Below are 21,072 nucleotides of genomic sequence, written 5' to 3' on the forward strand. Positions count from 1 at the left end.
AATGTTTGCCACTGCGTCAGGCAGGGAGAGAATTTCTGATTTATTACTGACAACCAATTATTCTGGATATCACGACTTATCAGTGCTGATAACAAGAGAAGGACCAGGTATGCCCAGAAGACCATGAACCCAGAATGGAACCAGACTGTCATCTACAAGAACATTCATTTGGAGCAGGTACACACACACACACACACACAGACCTTCTTTCTGTCATGCTTACTCAGTTATTGTATGTGATATAGGTCACTTGTTGTGAAATGGATGTCTGATACTCTTATTAGATTTCTTTCCTCATGTGTTGTACCTGGGGCTGTTCTCTGTATCCCTCTGCAACCTCTTATCAGCACTCCTAAGACTCAAGTTAACAACCATCATCTCTGCTCTCACACAGTTCAACAGAGACAGCATCTTTTTTTATAAGATGATTTTTTAATCATGTGCCCGTGTGCTTGTCTGTCACTGTGTAAGTGTTGCTGTGTACATGGGCATGTGTATTCGTCTTTGTCTGTGTTTGCTCAGAACGTGGTTTGTTTGTGACAGAGCAGCTACCCAAACAGTAATTACAGTTGTGAGGGATGAGTACAGATGCGGTAGCTTTAGTGGCTTCAAAGTAGACGCCTTTGTTGTAGGTGTAGATTCTGTGGCTTCTGGGGCTGTCCAGTGTTCATCACGTGTCATTGCTGGCTGGAGCAGCCTTTAACATTCTGCAGCATCACTTACTTGTCCCCACTCCAACTCCCTTCAATCTCCTCCACACATTCACAGATACGTGCATACAAGCACTGACATATATGGAATCGTACTCCTCTCTTCCTTGATCACAGTAAATGGCTCTGCTGTTGGAGGTTTACATTCTTTCATGTGCTGCACATACAGTGTGCCTGAGTCGTTGTCTTTTATGCTTCATCCACCCACATGCACACAAACACACATACACATTTTGCTCACTCACATATGCAGAGATCTGTCATTATAATCTGTGTCCCTCTCTCCTCTTCTTCACTCTGTATTTACAGTTAAAGAAAAAGACGCTGGAGGTGACAGTGTGGGACTATGACAGATCCTCCTCCAATGACTTCCTTGGAGAAGTGAGTGCTTTTGGAATCTGAGTCCCATGAATAGTTCTTATCTACCTTACAATGCATTTCTTTCCTTTTATCAACATGTAATACCTGAGTGTTGGACTTGTTTTTTTCTGTTTTGTTTGTTTGTTTGTTTTTTTCCAAATGTCACCGGTGTGTGTGCATGTTATTTGTGTCTCAGGTGCTGATTGACTTGTCAAACACGACCCAGCTAGACAACACTCCTCGCTGGTTGCCTCTGAGAGAGCAGAGCGAGAGTATTGAGCACAGCAGAGCCCACCATGCTGCTCAAGGCCCACCGGGGTCCGGGTCAGGTCAGAGTCATGGTCAGGGACACGGCCAAGGCTATATGTCAGTGCCTGGGATGGGGCCTGGACATAGTATGGGACAGGGTCAAGCACCAGGACAGGGAGATGGGAGTAATGATTCGCCTAAAAACTCTGTCATTAAGAGCCGAAGCCATGGAATCTTCCCTGATCCAGCCAAAGGTAAAAGAACGCACACATCCTCACTTTCTATAATTACCAAATGTCAGTTTATTCTGGTTATCCTGAATCATTGCTGATTTTATTATTATCAGCAAATTTCCATTTTGCAACAAAATGTGCAATTCATAAGGTGGTCATTGAGTTGTCATAGAGATATAGGCCGTTACCATAGAAACAAAAATCCTATTGACAGCATTATTTACTTATTATGTGCTTGTCAATTGTTACATGGCACAATCAGGGTCACTGGGGAGCAGAAAAAATTAAATGCTATTGACAGTGTGGATTATTTTTAGTGTCTTCTCTTTCAATTGTATCATTAGCTGCCTTAACTCCCTATTTCATCTTCCTCCAGACATGCAGATGTTGCCTTTGGAAAAGTCACACAGCAGCCCAGGCAGCTCCAAGTCTTCCTCTGATGGCCAACTGCGCTCCCATGGCCCCTCCCGAAGCCAAAGCAAGAGCAGTGTCACTCAGGCCCACCTTGAGGACGCTGGAATAGCCATTGCTGCCGCCGAGGCTGCTGTGCAGCAGTCCCGCCTGCAACCAAGTAAATCCCACCCCTACCCATGATGCATTTCCTGTGACTTGCTTCCTTTTTCCTGTGCATGCAAGTTTTGTTGAAATAATTTGATGAAAACCTGAACTGCTGTGCATTCATCTCCTTAACATTGACTCCTTAACTGATTTGTTTTGATGAATAATCCTAGTTTAATTTCTGCCTCCTCCAAATTAGACCAGTCTTACTAATTTAGTCAACAAACAAAATGAAAGGAAGTTTAAAAAAAGACAATTAAGTGATATATATCAAAACCTAAACTTATTATAAAATGTTTTTTATTTAGTCTTTAAAATCTAAAATTGAATATTTAGAAATCTGGCACATTCAGTGCTCTAAATATTCCACATACACATCTAACATTTTCCATTTGTTAAAATTTCTGCTGCCAATGTTGTCTTAAGTAGGACATAAAGTTTATATGATGCTATTATTTATTAACAGAGGACAGTTTAACAACTTCTAAAAAAAACTAAGGAATACTGGAGCTCCAAATAAGAGCCCCAGACCCCTCTGTTCCTACATAAATTGTGCATGTGCCAATCCCATGCATATGGTTTCTACGGAATCCCTGTGTGGAGATCTCCATCCCCAGTATAGAAACCAAAATGGGATGGCAATTTTGTATGTCTTGTACCACATTAATGTGATGTAAACAATATCCATTCATGTTTATGCATTAATCTTTAGTGTGATGTCCTGAAATTGAAGAACTATGTTGTCATCCCTTTTTGACGAAAGTTAGCCCAGTGTCACTGCTACTGTATTTTAGCATGCAGTTGCAGCTTCCCTGGCTACTGTTCCCTGGCCACTGAGGGCTTTGTGGTGCTGCAGTCTCTCTCTCTGTGTGCATGTGTGTGTCATATGAATGAACCCTTAGAAAACTCACAAAGCACACATAAAGACACACGCAGTTATCACACACAGGTTCCCCTCCCTACCTACCCAATCCTCTCCCAAACCCACCGCCTAAAACAAAGGGGACACAAATATGAGGCTGTACCAGTCAAACCAGGGAACAGGCACACCGAGATGTTCAAAAGTCAACAGGAGGTTCACTCCGTACTCACCGGCCAATGAGAGTAAAGCGGTCAGCTAACCATGAGAGGAACAGAAGTGTAAAGGGAAGGTGAGGCAACATAGGAAAAATGTTCTGATTAATATTATTAACCATGATACAATCGAATTAAAAACTACATAAGAGACAAGAAACTAAATAAAGTCTACCATATAACCAAATGTTTAAATAATTTAAGTAACAAATCAACTCTCATTTAATGATTTTCAAGTCTGTGAATGTATGAGAGTGTGCATGTGTGTCTATTTTTGTTACTTCTGTTATTGATGCCGTTATGTTTTCATGGCTATAGAAAAGGATTTTGCAACTATTTCCTTTGAGTCAGAGATTGTGTTTCAAATATAATCTCACTACCATTAGTCATCATTTTAATGCAAATACAGGCAGTAGACACTGTGACCATGAAGGAAAAGAATATCTATCCTTAGTCTAGACAGAAACATTTCACATATTCCCTGAACTAATCATGTTGCACAGCAGTCAAGAACAAATTATTACATTTATGAAAGAACATCCATATTTTCTCATTCATTTCCATATGTGAGTTAAACTCAGTTACCTTCATTTATTTCTACAGTGGTGAAGGAATTTGCTGTGGCTTTTATGTGTTAACCAAGGTTACACACTGCACTGCTGAATGCAAGGACAGGGCATCATGCGCATTAACGTATTCCAACCCCGATATGCTGTTATGTGATGCTCAGTCAAAGTTATGTGAGTTATGTTATGAGACAGCCGTGGAAGCTTTCAGTGATTGATATCTGGGAATGTGAAGTGTTTCTGAGTCTGTTGGACATGCTTGCATATGTGCTGAAAGTTATTCTGTGAAGTGTCCATGATAGGTAGATAGAAGGATAAATACATAGATTTCCTTACCATCACACTCACTCTTGCTGTCCTCAGGACCCGGACACCGACTGTCTGATGTCTCAGGATCTGTGGTGCTGTCAGCCCCGAGTCTTGTGGGTGACGCCTATGGAGATTTGGGTGGAGAAGAGGGGGAGGGCACCGGGGTGGACAGTGCCATTTTTCAAGTACCACGCATGTAAGACCATTTGTGTCACACCTTTTAACACAGGGTGCATCTATTAATGCTTAAAGATAACAGTCATGCCTTGTACTGCATTGTCATTCAATATGTCTGATGATGTCACATTTTCTTGAGACTAAAGCAGTGCTCATATATATTTTCTCCTTGCAGTGGTAAGACTATCCCTAACGGCACTGACAAAAACCAACTCGGGACTCCCGAAAATGAAGGCAAGTTACAGAACTGTCCTCAGTTTACATTAAAACAACTGTAAGGCGATGGAAGAAAAACAAATGAGTATTTTATTTTTTTCTTGCGTGGCTGTAGGTCCCCATCTGCTGGACATATTTAGAATGCAGTTGTAACACTGTTTTTGGTTTATTTACCTAGCCACTCTTTTAATTACCTCTATACTGTGTTTTCATCATGACTGTATTCAGTTGTGGAGTTAAGTGTTCAGTTAAGTGCTTTTTTTGCAAATTAACATTATTTACCCAGTCTAATAGCTTGGGATGGTGGAAGAGAAGTGGATGACACACTATCCTACCCACTGTCATAAATACATCTACATTTCACATAGCTCAGGTGTCATGATGCCTCTCTTCCATCTCCAGTTTCAATTTGTAACAAAGACCCCACAGTCATCTCAGGCTGTAGCCTTGCAACTGCTTTTCCATGGTGCCTGTCAACTTGTTTAACACAATTATCTCAGCCGGTCTTCTTAAACTCTTACACTTCAAGAAGAAGTCAATAAGATCAATGTGAAACTGAAGAGATGTCCCCTCACCTGGTTTCACTCTGCTGTAAGTCCAGGTTTTGGGATTCAGTATTGTTCAGTAATTTAGATAATATTTAGTGACACTAGAAGAGCAGGCCTTTCTCTGCAGCTTTAGGAATCTGCCTGAAGGTACATTTTCAGTCATGGCTACCTTCGTAAAGAGATACAGAAAACTCCATCATTATTAAAAAAACGGTCATCCGTTTCTCTCTGTCGTCGTTGTTTTTAGGTGGTAAAACACAAGTGATGGGGGAGATCAAGGTTGCTCTCAAGAAGGAGGTGAAGACTGAAGGGGACCAACTGGTCTTGGAGATCCTTCAGTGCAGAAACATCACTTACAAGTTCAAGAGCCCTGACCACCTACCAGGTCTGGTAGTAGTGTGTATTTGTGTAAATGCATCAATGCGGTTGTTTTTTTATTAACTTTTAAATAGTTTTCAGGTTCACTAATCTATATTCATCTCTACTCTGAGCCCCTCCTGGATGTCCAAGCTCCTCACCCTATCTCTAAGGCTGAGCCTGGCCACCTTGGGGAGGAAACTCATTTTGGCCGCTTGTATCCACTCATTTCGGCCGCGTGTATCCATGATCTTGGGTTGGATAGTGTGTCGAACCACAGCTTGTGACCATAGGTGAGGGTTGGAACGTAGATTGACCGGTAAATCGAGAGCTTCACCTTTCGGCTCAATTTTCTCTTCACCACAACAGACCGGTACAGCCTCTGCATCACAGCAGACGCTGCTCCAATCCTAATCTCAATCCCTCGTTCCATTTTATCCTCACTCGTGTACAAGACCCTGAGATACTTAAACTCCTCCACTTGGGGCAACAACTCTCCTCCGACCCGGAGTGGGCGAACCACCCTTTTCTGGCTGAGAACCATGGCCCATGGATTTAGAGGTGCTGATCTTCATCCCAGCCACTTCATACTTGGCTGCAAACCATCCCAGTGCGAACTGGAGGTCACTGCTCAATGACGCCAATAGGACCACATCATCCACAAAAAGCAGAGATGGAATCCTTAGGTCACCAAACCGCCACTTAGCTGCACCTAGAAATCCTGTCCATAAAAATTATGAACAGAACCGGTGACAAAGGGCAACCCTACCAGTGTCCAACCCTACGAGTCTGACTTGTTGTGCAAACCAAGCTCTGACTACGGCAATACAGAGACTGGATGGACCGTAACAACGGACCAACCACCCCATATTCCCGGAGAACCCCCCACAGGATGCCCCGAGGGACTTGGTTATAAGCCTTTTCCATGTCCACAAAACATGTGTGGACTCCTTGGGCAAACTCCCACAACCCCTCTAGCACCCTTGTGAGGCTGTAGAGCTGATCCAGTGTTCCACGACCCGGACAAAAACCGCATTGTTCCTCTTGAATCCGAGTTTTGACTAACGGATGGACTCTACTTTCCATCACCCTGGTGTAGACTTTCCCATGGAGGCTGAGGAGTGTGATCCCTCTGCAGTCCCCCTCTGGTCACTCTTTTTGAAAAGAGGGACCACCACCCAGGTTTGCCATTCCAAGGGCACTGTCCCCATGACCACAAAATGCTGCAGAGGCATGTCAGCCATGACAGTAACACAACACTACTCAGCCAGAGGTACATAGGACAGATCTCATTAAACCCCAGGGCACCACTGCTGCAGAGCTGTTTAACTGCCTCAGCGACTTCCACCCCAGTGATGGAAGAGCCTCCTCCGAGCCCCCCAGCTCTGTTTTCTCCAAGGAACGTGTGTCGGTGGAATTAAGGAGATCCTTGAAGTATTCCTTCCATCGCTTTACTATATCCTCAGTCAAGGTCAGCATCTCTCCACTCCCACTGTAAACAGTGTGAACATAGTGCCGCTTCCCCTTCCTGAGTTTCTCCACGGTCTTACTAAACTCCTCCCACACTCAGGTTTTTGCCTCTGCGACTACCTGGACCATGCATTGTTTGGCCTGCCGGTAATTGTCAGCCAGTAGCAGTCCCACAAGCCAGTCATGCCCTGTATGACTCTTTCTTCAGCTTGACTGCACCTTTCACCCCCAATGTCCACCAGCGGGTTTGAGGATTGCTGCTGTGACTAGCAACAGAGACCTTACAACCACAGCTGTGAACAGCCACCTCTGCAATGACAGTGCGGAACATGGAACACTCGGACTCCACGTCCCCACTACCCCCAGGATGGAGTCAAAGCTCTGCCATAGGTGGGAATTGAAGACCATTCTCACTGGGTCTGCCAGGTTTATCTGGCCTTCTTTCCCTGCCACCTGATCCAACTCTCCACCAGGTGGTGATCAATTGACAGCTCTGCTCCTCTCTGTCCAGAACATATGGCTGCAGATCCACCGATACGACTACAAAGTCGATCATCGACGTACAACTTAAGGTGCACTGGTGCCAAGTGCACCTATGGGCACCCTTATGTTCGAACATGGTATTAGTCATGGACAAACTGTGACTAGCATAGAAGTCCAATAACTGAACACCATTCGGGTTCAAATAAGGCAGGCCATTCCTCCCAGTCACACCCCTCCAGGTCACACTGTTGTTGCCCACGTGAGAGTTGAAGTCCCCCAGTAGAGCAATGGAATCCCATATACAGCTGGCATCTTCCAGCACCCATCCCAGAGACTCCAAAAAGGGTGGGTACTCTGAACTGTCATTTGGTGCATAAGCACAAACAGCAGTCATGACCCATTCCCTAACTCAAAGGTGCAGGGAAGCAACCCTTTCATTCAGTGGAGTAAACCCCAACATATGGGCAGAGAGCTATGGGGCTATAAGTAAGCCAACTCCTGCCCTGCGTCTCACCCTTCCCCCAGGACCAATTTGTCTTGACCCTACCAAGGACAAACAGCCCCCAGCAACATAGCTCCTGGGATTCACAGGGCACTCAAAGCTCTCCACCACGATAAGGTGGCGGTTCATGGAGGAGAATCTATATTCATCATTTATTTAATTTGCCTTCAGACCTGTATGTGAAGTTGTATGTGGTGAACGTAGCCACTCAGAAGAGGATCATCAAGAAGAAGACCAGAGTTTGTCGGCACGACAGAGAGCCCTCTTTCAATGAGACCTTCAGATTCCCCCTCAACCCAACTGGACACTCCATACAGGTACAACAGCCATTCAAATGAGACAACTTCAGACTGACAGACATGGCTCTGGCTCTGTCCACTTATTAAACATGATATGTCATACTTTACTGCACCAGTTCTATCACATTTAATATATATTTTTTGGCTTGCATTATAATAACAGAAAACAAATTCCAGTCATGGATTTGAAATACTTTGTTTTTTCCATACAGAAACTACCTTTAATAATCTCCAAAAATGGATCTTTACAGCTAATAAAAACCGGAGGCTTGTAATATCTGACAAAACGAGCCTTAAAACTCATTATTGGAAGTTTTATAAACTGGTCCTCTGCCTTTAGCAGCTGGGAGACTGAGCCATCTTCTTGTGGGCTGCTGGATATGAACATCTAAAAGTAGCTGGTAGCACCTATAAACACAGACAGTTATAGGTTAAAAATTAATTCTCTCAAATCTTACAATCTCACTCTCACTGGCTGCTTTTTTTATCCTAAGTACAATGTAAAGAGAATGAAAATATGAAACATATATTTATAGTCTTATTTTTAATGTATCCTTATTTCATCCTAATTCAAAGGTTAAACTTGCTGATTTATTTTCTAGATAGGTTTCTAAAATAATCAATAGATCAGATTAATCTTGTAACCACTTTGCTCAATGGTGGTTGCATTATTAATGCCAGATAACATGCTTTTACCTGTGCATTTAACAATATGGGACGGGTGTGCGAGCCAAACACTAACAACAGAACCGAGCAATGACAACAGAATAAGCCTTGACAAAGCTGATTCTTTCTTCTTCTGTTTCTCTCTCCTATATATATATATATTTTAGCTTTTCTTGGTGTCCAATGGAGGCAAGTTCATGAAGAAAACCCTGATAGGGGAAGCCTACATCTGGCTGGATAAGGTGGACATGAGGAAGAGAGTGGTAAGCTGGCACAAGTTGTTCGTCAGCTCCACTCAGACCAACCCCTGAGCACCGTACCAAAACCATGGAGATGCAATAGAGGTGATGCCAGAATGAACTACTACAGACAACAGATTTGACAAAAAGATGAATATGAGAAAAAAAATGAGAAAAGGAAATAAAAAAGATCTGGTTAATCCCTCCATTCTTTCTTTACTTCCTCAGTTCTTAAGTTATTAGAAGGAATTAATTATTTGTGAGTACCGTATCAGTCTATCTGTATCAGTCCAACACTGCCAACACACATGTTCACAGGTCTCCACTGGCTGTGGACTTTGCTTGTAGGATGCAAACATGCAAATATCACAGCAGACACTGAAACAGATTTAGCAGCAATATGGCTTTGAGAGCAGTGATGTCTTTCTTACCATAATTCCAACTCCATTATCCACACTAAACTTTGCTGTTTTGTTGCTGTGCAACTGAGCTAACATATCTATCAGATGAAAAGATTGGGAAAGAAAGGGTGAATTTCACTTTGATTGCAGAACCATTATATGAATTAGCATTGTCTTTTCTTCGTATGGGAGTCATCATTGCAATGCCAAAATGATGGTTGTGATTTGTGTGGGCATCAGTGGTCTAGCAATTAATTTAACAATGAAGGAATGCATGTTTTTGTATGATAGTCTTACATTTTCATGTAAAAAGAAAAAAAAAATTTAACAAAGATAATGTAGAACAGTGTGAGTCATATGGTTGACTTTTGCTATGAGATGAAGATAAAATGTACAGCACTGCAGATTGTAGATATCACACATGCAGAGTACAAAGCATATCAGAAAATCACATTGTACAGTGTGATGTTTATATAATATACAAAGATATCAGATGCAGAATATATACAAAATGCAGAGTAAGAGTTCTCTTGTCACTATATATAAAAATAATTTAGACATATGATCTCTGTTAGATTGAGGGTGTGGGTGGTGCACTGACAATCCAGTAGGCTACTTTAGTCTGTGGTGTAGGCAGTCTTAATAGCCGTCTTGTGAATGTGGACCTATGTGAGCTCAAGGATGTTCATGGCTCCTTGGGTCCTCTGTTGCACCACTACATGTTCAACAGGGCTGTGACAGATAACAGTTTGATCAAGCTCAACATCCAGTGGCATACTACTAGTTCACTGGCATGGTGTTGAATTACAGAATTACCACGAAATGAACAGCATTACATGTTTCAAAGTCTAAAACACGTGCTGTACTGAATGTTATGAGCCAACTGTAGAGAATGACAAGAGTTTATCATATCTGTGTCACATATAGAACATTTTACTTAAAGGCTGTTGTAGTTGCTCAGAATGTGTTAATATTTATTTTTGTGTAGCCCATCATGTAATTACATTGTTGAAATGGACATGTAATTCACCCAAGTTGTGTCTAAACCATATGTAGATCTGCAACTGTCAGAACTTCAGTAGTATGACAGCTCTGCTTTCTGTATATTAGTAAAGCCCCCGGTCTGAGTTTTAACTAAAATTAATTTCAAAATGAAGAAAAAAAATGTTTGTACCAGTCAAATGTCAAGGTTCCTCTGTGTATCTGGCTGTGCTGTAAAACCCACTGTGCTGTTTTGTGTCAGTGACTCCCGTTGCAACACAGTGAACCAGCCTCTTTCACTGCCCGTGACCAAAACACTCACTCAGGCCCACTGGGGTTCAGAAGAACACAAGTCTCAGTACTAATGTGGAGCAGGTGAGCCAAGTAGTCATCTTGTAATGTTTTGCCACCGTATCTACAAAATAATAATTAAAAAAAAAAAAAAAGCACCGTGACGTGACCCTCAGAATGACTGTCAGTGAATTTAGGCGTATCTCTGGGCTGATGCAATTTTTGTAAGAATGAAATATAACAGGAAAAAACAAACACAATTAGAACAAGATGTCACATAAATCTTATAGCAAAGGATCACAAAAAAAGAATAGAATATGAAAAGGAACATGGTTGAATTTTCAGACATTTTTTTTTTTGCTGTGCCAATCTTGAATTTTATTTATTTATTTTTTTGGATTCCAGACACATTGGTTCTTAATTCTATGCAACATGGATGTGTTTGAATGCATTTGTGTTTCTAAACACATGTCTCATGGAAAAAAATAATTTTAATTTGTACATCACTGAAAGAAAATATTATCTATATTGATTTTTTTACTGATTTTAATATAAATTAATGTTGACAGCTGTTAACATCTACATAGAGCTTCAGCACTTTATTATTACATTGCTGATTTCCTTGTCTCATTTGAACTGTCATGACATGCAAGAGTATGTGTTATGTGTTTCTGCACTGAAACAAATTGAATCATGGTGTATGTGGTGGCAGAAAATAATGTAATGTGCATTTTGTATCTATGTGGCAAAAGAAAAACATGCGGATATGTTGGGGTTCCTAAACACAATGCACAATCTGGGGAGAAATTACTTTAGTACATTATGCTCATAGTCTACGTCAGTCTGTGTACAAAGTACAGTAAATAAGACATACTCCCTCAGTGCCCAGTCATGACTGTTTAACCCCCGTGTTTCATTAGACTTCCCTTAAGCTAAATACTGTTTGTTCATATCAGCTGTTGCCTGTAATTGTGAAATCATCCATTTGTTGTTGTTCTGAGGGGTGTGAATGTGACTTGAGTCCTTTGACATGTGTACATAAAGTGTTTATTTTCTACAAAGATTGAATGTTTATATTGTCCGAAGTTTGAGCATGTGAGTGTTGAAAAAAAATCTCAAGACTTATTGTACAGCAATGCGTGTCTATAGTTGTAAAATGGGAGTTGACTGTGTAATCAAAATATGTGCTGTCAACCAATGACTATCTGTGCAACTACGTCCCGTATACAGCTGAAACAACACAAAGGGAAAAAAAATCTATTCAACTTCAATAGTTGTCTGAGACTTTATGTTTTGGATGTTGCATGTTTTGTTGATGGTTTGTCAGTATATTTTGCCTACAGATTATGTTTAAAAAGAGACAGAATATGTATAGATTTATCTGTATGCTGACTGTAAAGAAATATGCTTGTAAAATTGTCTTGTTTTTCACTCTGTGTAAAAACAAAGAATCTAATGTTATGGTTTTGTGGTTGTACACAGGATGTGTTGAGATATTATGCAAATTGTTCTGTAAAAAAAACAAAACAAAACAGATGTTTCCCCTGAGTCTAAAGAATAAATATTAAGAAGAGCTATATTACACATGCAGAGTTGAGTTTAATTTTGTTTTGAATTTTGAAACTGAATTTTGAAGAATAAATACAACATTCTTTTTGTTTTTACATATACTGCTTTATAAACCTTAGCGAGGAGACATTTTGACTTGTCATAGTAAGAAAAAGTGTCTGCCACAGTGTTATTCTCAGTACTACCACCAGATGGTGCCACAGTCATAAACATTTGGGTTTTTTATTTATATTTTTATAAATTGATTAGTCACGTTTAATTAATAAGGCCTGGTAAAGAACAAGTACATTTGATTCCTGATCCCCTGCTACCAGTGGCCCTCTTACTCTGCACGTAGCCATAGGCAATGTATATACAAGTTGACATACAAGTGACAAGAGCAATAAAAATGCACTGTGGAACTTGAATACAATCATATATGAACCTGGTGGCAAACCATCTGGTGGTTTGTGGTGCCCCAGTGCTTAATGCCTTTTGGTTCTGGAAAAATAAATCCACAATTCTTGGAGTACGATGTATATCGATGTATAAAATATTTCAGCCCTACACACTCCATACTATACACCCTGTTGGTCTGGGGATATAGTGGGTTGTGTCCATTCCCAGACTGATGTCCGCACACGTTCTACTTGACTGTCTGAGCCCCATTGTCTGGCATGACCCCACATCCACCCTATATGCTGCCTCTTATATTTTTGCAGCTACTTCTGGTCATATTTTACAAGTCGCTCATTTAAATGAAATGATTAATATTAAATGCCCAATGTCTTTTCAAAAACCAAAAATACATATTTTCCCTCTTACCTGTAGTGTTATTTCTCCTGTAGGGTGAGTTGCAAAGTTTTGGAGATATTAGTCATGGACATGTGGGCCTTCTCTTGGATATAATGAATCTGGATGGGACTTTGCTTGAGGTGGGGCTCAAAGCACCATATGAATAAACAAATACATGGACTGGATATGCATTGAGGATAGTCAAGCAGAGAAGTTAGTAAAAAGATCGATTTCCAAGTTATTACGTTCCAGTGTGTGCAGCTGGTTTCAAGCATTATTCTTGAACTGCAACTGATTCATTTTATTTAATGAATTACCACCAGATGGCAGTACTCTCCATCAAATGAACGGTCACAGTACAGTATAACTGATATTTAACCAGTAGTGCTTTTATATGTTACATAAATGTCATTGCCAGAGATGTCCACAGGTGGTTCTCACTTCTGCAGTCAGGATTAGCCTGTTAGGTTGGTATTTGAAAAGTACCGTAAAGTGTTTATTCATTATATGCAGTGATATGTTTAAATAGTGATGTTTATATTCTAATAACCATATTGTGTGGAGTAAAAAATCCAGGATTGTTGGGCAAACCTGGTTATTTTGCTTATATGTAAAGCAAAACTGTTGCATTTTATTTTTTTGTTCATACAAGCTAAATGAATCTTATAATACCAATACTTGGTAATTTGAGTCATGTAACTATAGTTACATCTTGAACAAAAATATAAACCATATATGGATTATATTTTTGTTGTCATGTGTCTGAGGCTTTAGATAGAGATACATATGTGTCTGCAGGTGCAATTAGTTTTGATTCTGGTCCTTGACTAATATCTGTTTCTTAGACTATATGGGAGGAGAGGTGTAGCCGCATGCATCTGGGAGGTGGTTTGAGATGCTCTGGATTAAAAAAAAAAAAGAAAAGAAAAAGTATAGAATGCAGATGTCTGCAGAGAAGCCTATTCTTTCACACAATGCTCTTTGCTATAATGCTGTTGTGTTCTTTCACCCCACACACCCTCTTCACTTCTCACCATTCACTTACTTTCCTCCATCCCATCAGCAGGTGCATCTGTTCCTCTGCTGGGAGAAATGAGTGTGAGAAAGGTGTCGTGAGAGAGAACGCAGAGAGGGTGACAGGGAGTGAGGGGATGAGAATAGTGGAGAAACTGATGGGGGGAAGCAACAGTGCAGTACAGTGAGCGCAAGGAGAGAGTTGTGGATGGGAGAGACAAAGAGAGAAAGGGGGGATGGGGGGGTAAGAGGACACAAGAGATGGTGTGTGGTTGCCAAGCAACGATTGATAACCAAATCCCCAAGCATCCTGCGTGTGCTGCCCTGCCCTCGCTCCAGGCCTGGATTACACACACACACACACACACACATACACACACACAATGGGTTTAGGTACTCATTTTGTTATTTAATTATTCAATAAATTGAAAGTGTTGATGCTCTTGTAATTTAAAATGACAAAAACTGTGCGAGGGTGCAAGGGCTTGGACAGCCTTCTGTATATTCTATGATTTCTACATTCCTGTTAGGATGTGCAGCACATAGCTACAAATCCAATCTTATAAAACAGGTATGATTGATAGCACTGAGATTTACTGGGCTTTTACTGAACCTTGCTCATAAGATTTTACACTATATGTGTTAAATCAATATATCTGTTACCCCACTGTAAGAGTGATTCCCATGTGGGACAGTTTTTCGCTGTCACTTGTGCTACCAGTATGACTGATAACAACTGGCAAAGATTGCGCTATCAGTAAAAGAAAAAAAAAAGTCAGTAAATTCTCCCTCCTACCCCTCCATATTGTAGAGTTTGAAAGGTTGTAGGGCATTTTAAACAGCCAACCCTGCATCTGTATTCAGTGTGCATGGTGTTTGGTACCTGTAGTTAGACCGTCCCTTTCTGACATGTGTTTCTTTATAACGTTTGACAGGTATAAAAAAAAACCCCATTGCTGCTCCAAGCAGGGAATGTTGTATACCTCGAGGAAAAGAAAGAAAAGCGTTTCTGTGTAAATTATCGCAGTTTTTTTTCGATTATCAGTCAGTTCACTACAGAACATCATATGTTGCTAGATGAGAGGATATGAGATTTTTGTTACACTAGATTGAAAAGGATGGGGACAGCAGGGAGAGAGAGTGAGAAAGACCGAGAGAGAGAGGGAGTGAGAGAGAGAGAGAGAGAGAGAGAGAGAGAGAGAGAGGGAGGGAGTGAGAGAGAGAGACTGAAATATCCAGCTTCAGTACCTGTTAGAGCGCTTGATGACCGGGTGATCAGATTAGAGGCGTCACGGTCCGTTAATCTGCCACTCACGCTGCTCCCGCACACCGCTGCCATTCATCGGCGGCAAAGGGGAGCGGAGCACATTTGGTGTTGACGCACGTCGGGGAATTTCCCCTCTTTTTTATTTTTACAATGGATACCTGCAGGGTACGAGCCTGGGTGTTTCTGCTCCTTTTATGGCAGGACGGGTCTTTGGCATCGCAGTTTCCGACACAGCTCATGTAAGTATACCCCTCCATGTAATCCAGTTCAGAGCAGTAAATGTTGTGTTTTGCGGACTCTTTGTTTCAAGTGTTCGTCGCTGAGACATAGTCACGTTAAATGAGCCACTCAAGGTGTGGAGGCTGTACGGTACGTGTGCGCCGAGACAAGGATGGGCAGGTCGTTTCATTCATGCACCAGTGGTCATCTTGAGGACCGTCTGGGGGTAGACAGTACTTAAGCTTTCTTCTGGCTGCTCGCCTGGAGCAGTGATTAATGTTGGCTACTATGAGCAGCAATTTGTCGCCGGTGCATGGCCGTGGCCACGGAGCGCCGTGACAGCTCCTCTGTGAAGTTCTTGAGAGAGTTACAATGGCTTAGCGGGGTCCTGCTGCTTTTGTAAATTGACAAAAGTTGCCCCTTGTTTGCGCATGGCCCTTATGAGTCTGGAGTTTATTCATTCATAATAACTAAATGTAGATTATTTTGATCTGTTTTTTGTACTTGAACTGAAAGTTAGATCATCAGACCAGCTCACAGCTGGCATCTGTCAGACATTTCTAGTATTATGTCCATCCCTTTTATCGCTGAGGGTATAGAAATTAAATCAGAAATATTAGAAATGTCTTTCAGTATAATGTGTATCCTTGGAATACACACAGCTGGTGACAAATTATTTGCGTAACTTGAAAGATAAGAACAACTACTGAACAGTTAACCTGCCCATGTACTAAATCTGCTGTGCTCAGTGTGAGTTTGTGAGTAAGTGACTGAGTGTGTGAGTTTGTATTTCGAAAATGCATCCAGCATCCTGCAGGTACAATTTATGCATATTGTAAATACATTCAAAACAAAAAACACTTTTCGACAACACTTTTCACCCACATTGCTTGTGTACAGTGTCATGTTCTCTGTGTGGTAGCACAAAGATCTCAAAATCTTTTTTTCTGAATTTGAGTGTTTAAAAATAAAACAAACAAACAAAAACAGCATTCATTCTAATTGAACTCTGGAAGCTGACGGACTGCCTTGCGTCTGCTACGGTAAAAGTGAACATTTGGTATCACCTCTTTATATTTCCATGGCCTCTCTTCTTTTTCGAATAGTTGCTGAATGCAGTTTCTATTAGAAGTAGAGGAGGTCACAGAGGACTCCTCTATTGAACCCTCTGCAGAGGAAAATCTAAAGCCTGCATAATTTGATTTTGCAAATAGTCTGTCTTGTGCATCACCAATGCAATCTGGAAAAAAAAACGAGCCCAAATATTCCTGGGCTTTCTTGAGAATGTGAAATAACAAGAAGTAAACATGAATGACATCAGTAAATACACATTATCTTGTCCAAACTGACACCTGCATGTCTGTCTGCATGACTAGATATGACCAGAGGGATATGAGAGCAAAATATATCTAAAAATGGTAGTAATAAGTCAGCAAAGAATCGTTTAAGGTATTGCACAGGTGTATTTAAAAGTTGAAAAGGCCTTTTGTATTGTACGGATAAAAGTCAGTATTACAATATAATAATAATAATATATAATAACAATTAAATGCACAAAAACACATCCATGTTTGCATTTGACAGAAGAAGATAACACCACCATAAAACAAAACTATTATGTTATAAAAACGACCTAATTGAACTTCTCTTGCCCACGTTTTTGCATAATATGATGCTACTAGGGATGTTGCTAGACATACAGCTCCACTTTGGTACATGTCCACCAGCCCCCATTACCCATATGTTGTTTTTTTTTTTATTTATTGATTTGAAAACCTGCTGCATGTGATGTTTATTGACACTGGCATACTCCGACTGAAGCAGCCATTGGTAAAGGTAAAAATGTAGACATATATCATTTAATGTACAAAGATATTTATTTCAACATACATGAACATTCTCAACAGGTTTCACATTTGCATTCTTCTACATTCCACAATAACAATTAATTATTACAGAACAGAGCAGTTTCAGAACGAGGAACATTTCAAGAATCCAATCACTTTATAATTTCAGCCATCTTATAGTATACTGTGTATGATTTGAAACTAAAATATGTATACTCCAGGAGTTTGAGAGTCTAAACTGAGTTCATTCATCTTCCCAGCGTTAAAATGTGACACCTGTTTTTGCATTGCATTGTTTGTTTAGTATTTTAAGTGGCTCATTTATATGGTCATGAGGCTTTGTGCATATATGGGATGAGTAGAAACGAGACAGCACAGCAGTTGTGTGAAATGTCATGCCAGCTCAAGATGTTAGGGATAGTCAGGTTAGCTCTGTTGTTTAGATAAATAATATGGTGGTGTAACACTGTGTAGTACCGACTAGAGCCACATTTCAAAATGAATAAAAACAAGAATGGGACAAATGCCATCTCATGTGAGACTTCTTGAGTTTTTAACAATGAACACCCTTCCCGTGCCAGGAATATTTCATAATGAGATCACCAACAAGCCTACCAAGTTGTTAATGTGAGCTGATACTTGTTGTAATAAAGACAGAAGGTGCAAGGACGGTCTGAACTTAATTCAAAAACCCTCCACTTCATATCAAATTTTTTGTTTTTTTGATAAGACCTGAGAAAGACTGAACTGGCTGCTTGGGTGTTCGTGTGTAGGCTAAAGAGCATGAGGAGAGCACCACAGGTTGCTTTGGTGTGTTACTGTTGGTGTTTCCGTGCCTTATTCCGCTAAACTGTCTGGACTTGACCACTTCTCTTTGCCTCTGTAATGATATGTAATTAGACTGCAGTTTAACATAGCCACCATCCGAGATACCCACTACAGGCCAGCTCATTACTCTCTCCAGTTCCAAAACACAACATCTGTCTCTCTCTTTCTTGTATTGTCTCCCCGCCTCTCTTTCTGTTTTGCTCCCATTTGCTCTTCCTGTGTCTGAAAAACAATGTAGGGCAGTGTCTGACCCAGTTGTCATTGGTATGTGCGTTTGCGTGTGTGTGTATATGTGTGTGTGTTTAATTATCCAGCATTGTACCAGAGGCTGCAGTAATCAAAGCCCAGCAACCAGAGCAGAAACATTTTGCTACCTCAGCTCTACAACAATGACTTTATTACTCATTTGCCATCACTGGATTTCCATGTTATTTTAGTCATTGAAAAGAGCTTACAATATAATAACTATGTAATGATAATAAGATAATACTTCACTTAAATTTTGTTTAGTAAATATGGGAAGAGCTGAAATTCGTTACATTACTCTGGATTGCAGGAGTGATATCACTGTACGTATCACCCATGCTGAGCTGAGAGAAGCCCTTACCTAATGGTATTTATGAAGCATTGTTGTTAAACTTGTTGGAACCACAAGGGATCATTAGAAATGCATGATTTAAGGATGAGGAATTCACATGCAGAAGGTTTCCATGCCTATGGGTAATACAAAGGGCAATTTAACAAGAAGATTTGACTGTAAGTATTCATATAAATCAACAGGCATGCAATCATAAATGTTAAACACTAAGTAAAACATATCATAACCCGCCGGACAACCATCGTGAGTACTGTTTACATTTGTCGCAATATAGTTGTTGGCTGTCCAGCACCTCAGTATTTATTAATATCGCCATAATTTTATGCTCATTAACAGCTGATTCTGCATCAGTCAAGTGTTAAGTAAATATAAATCAAGCCAGTGACAGAAAGTGGTCAAATTCACTTATAAATCCCATTTCATTGTATCCCAGGACCAAACCCCACAATCATCCAACAATGTTATTTGAGTCTTAGGGGTCACGTATAACATTACATTCATTAACTCTAATATCATCTTGGGAACACTTGTTGGTAAAAACAGTTTCTTTGCAAATGACTGCATTCTGTTTTCATGTATGTTTGAAACCTTTGACGACTTTTGCGATTGTTTTATAGCAGGTATTTTTCTCTCTTGTGTTTCTGATTGTACTTGCATGCAGACTACAGTCTGAACCGTGAACCTGTTTAAAAATTCTACATAAAAGATAATGTTTATTGCAGTATGTATGAGACACAATTCTTACATTTTAAATTCAGGCAAAGCTGAAAATATATATATATATATATATTTTTTGGTTCATTGTGGATTTAGGTTCATTACTTTGAATCAGAAACAACTTTGGTCAAAACATACAAGGGTTTTACAGAGAACACAAGTCTCCACTTAGAGCAAGTTTAAAACTGAATCCAGGTAGCTAGCTGCCACATGGCTCCATCCTGAAAGCAATTTTTAAATACTTTTTATTTTTGCAGAGGGTGGCAAAGGCACGATTTGGCACGATTTTGTCATTTTGCCTCTGATTGGCTTACCCTAATATTCTTACACTAACCCTAACCACTCTCACTCCTCATGCCTAAACATACCTAATCAACCCAACCAACAAAGGCAATGAGTACTAGCCAGTCAGAGGTAGAGTGTGTCATGACTTCTGGCTTTTGGGACTGGGCTTTTACCATATATAAGGTGCCAGGTGAGCACTTTACAGTCACAACTTTCTTGCCTGCATGTTGTAGTGTTTAGTCTTTACATATGTACACAAAGCAAATACACATTGAAGGGATTCAGTATCACCATAATTGGGTTGAGCCTTTCCGTACACAAGACAGTACACATCCACACGTACTGCACCACTGCCTGGATTGTCTCATCCATTTGTTACAGAGATTTACACTGGTAGCAGTAGATTGCACAGAAGTTAAACTCTGGAGAGACAGCCCTCTGCACCTCTGAATATCAAGTCCTTAGAAGCACACACACCAACACGTGCAAGCACACACAAACACACACTCACACACACAAACTCTAACTCACAATTGACCTGTCAGTGCTTCAGGCTTTGAGAGCTTAAGGGTCCAAGGCCCACTACAATGCCTTACAATCTGTTTGCTGTTAGTAGATTTGGGGACAAAGAAAGGGTGGGGCAGAAGAAGGAGAGAAGAGGATCAAGAGAAGAGAATTTAAGGGAAGTAAGTGAAATAGAGGTTGAAAGAATAGGAGAGAGGAGGGACAGTTTCTCAACATAAGAATCATAGAGAATTTGATTCATTGGCCAAGATCAAATTATTACAAAATACATGCAAGTGTAAGTGTTAGCAGTATTATTGTGTGATTACAGGTGCTCAAAGTAGCCAGTGACACATGAAGACCAATTATTCGCAAGTGGAAAATCCATCCATCCATTTTCTATACCGCTTATCCGTACAGACCCCTGACATCACAGATAGTATAGACTGATATTAGCTTATCTCTGGTGTATCAATATTGGTGTATATGTTGGACAATAAGTAACAAACAATTGAAGTACAGAAATACATAAATACTAAAATAAATAATTGGAGTTAATTATTTATTTTTGAACTGTGAATTGTTGAAAATTTACAGAAAGGAATCTTTGTCAAAAATGCATGTTATGTATTAATGAAAAGAGATGTTCAGTTTTTTAAAAGGTCAAATCTCAGTATTTATGTCAGCCTCAGAAAAGTAGTATTGTCATGCACTGTTGTTTCTCTAGTGTCTTAGAAGTGGATAAACAGAATAAATAAATA

The 21,072-nt window shown here is 40.3% G+C and overlaps 2 protein-coding genes across 6 annotated transcripts in view; both read left to right on the forward strand.

Moving 5' to 3' along the window:
* The window catches only part of LOC124061309 (protein piccolo-like), a 43,125-nt gene extending 33,909 nt beyond the window's left edge, over positions 1-9,216 (forward strand). For all 5 annotated transcript variants that reach the window (XM_046392977.1, XM_046392978.1, XM_046392980.1 and 2 more), the window contains 9 exons: positions 84-177; positions 1,020-1,091; positions 1,267-1,573; positions 1,929-2,123; positions 4,114-4,255; positions 4,412-4,470; positions 5,248-5,385; positions 7,984-8,129; positions 8,945-9,216. In XM_046392977.1, coding sequence (XP_046248933.1) covers positions 84-177; positions 1,020-1,091; positions 1,267-1,573; positions 1,929-2,123; positions 4,114-4,255; positions 4,412-4,470; positions 5,248-5,385; positions 7,984-8,129; positions 8,945-9,088 — 1,297 coding nt within the window. In that variant the 3' untranslated portion in view covers positions 9,089-9,216. The remainder of the gene's footprint in view (positions 1-83; positions 178-1,019; positions 1,092-1,266; positions 1,574-1,928; positions 2,124-4,113; positions 4,256-4,411; positions 4,471-5,247; positions 5,386-7,983; positions 8,130-8,944) is intronic.
* Positions 9,217-15,290: 6,074 nt separating this feature from the next.
* LOC124062351 (voltage-dependent calcium channel subunit alpha-2/delta-1) overlaps positions 15,291-21,072 on the forward strand; it is a 55,032-nt gene continuing 49,250 nt past the window's right edge. The window contains exon 1 of the mRNA XM_046395052.1: positions 15,291-15,552. Within this exon, the coding sequence (XP_046251008.1) occupies positions 15,464-15,552 (89 nt within the window). The 5' untranslated portion in view covers positions 15,291-15,463. The remainder of the gene's footprint in view (positions 15,553-21,072) is intronic.

This window comes from Scatophagus argus, chromosome 7 (genome assembly GCF_020382885.2).
Source record: "Scatophagus argus isolate fScaArg1 chromosome 7, fScaArg1.pri, whole genome shotgun sequence".
Taxonomy (NCBI): Eukaryota; Metazoa; Chordata; class Actinopteri; family Scatophagidae; genus Scatophagus; species Scatophagus argus.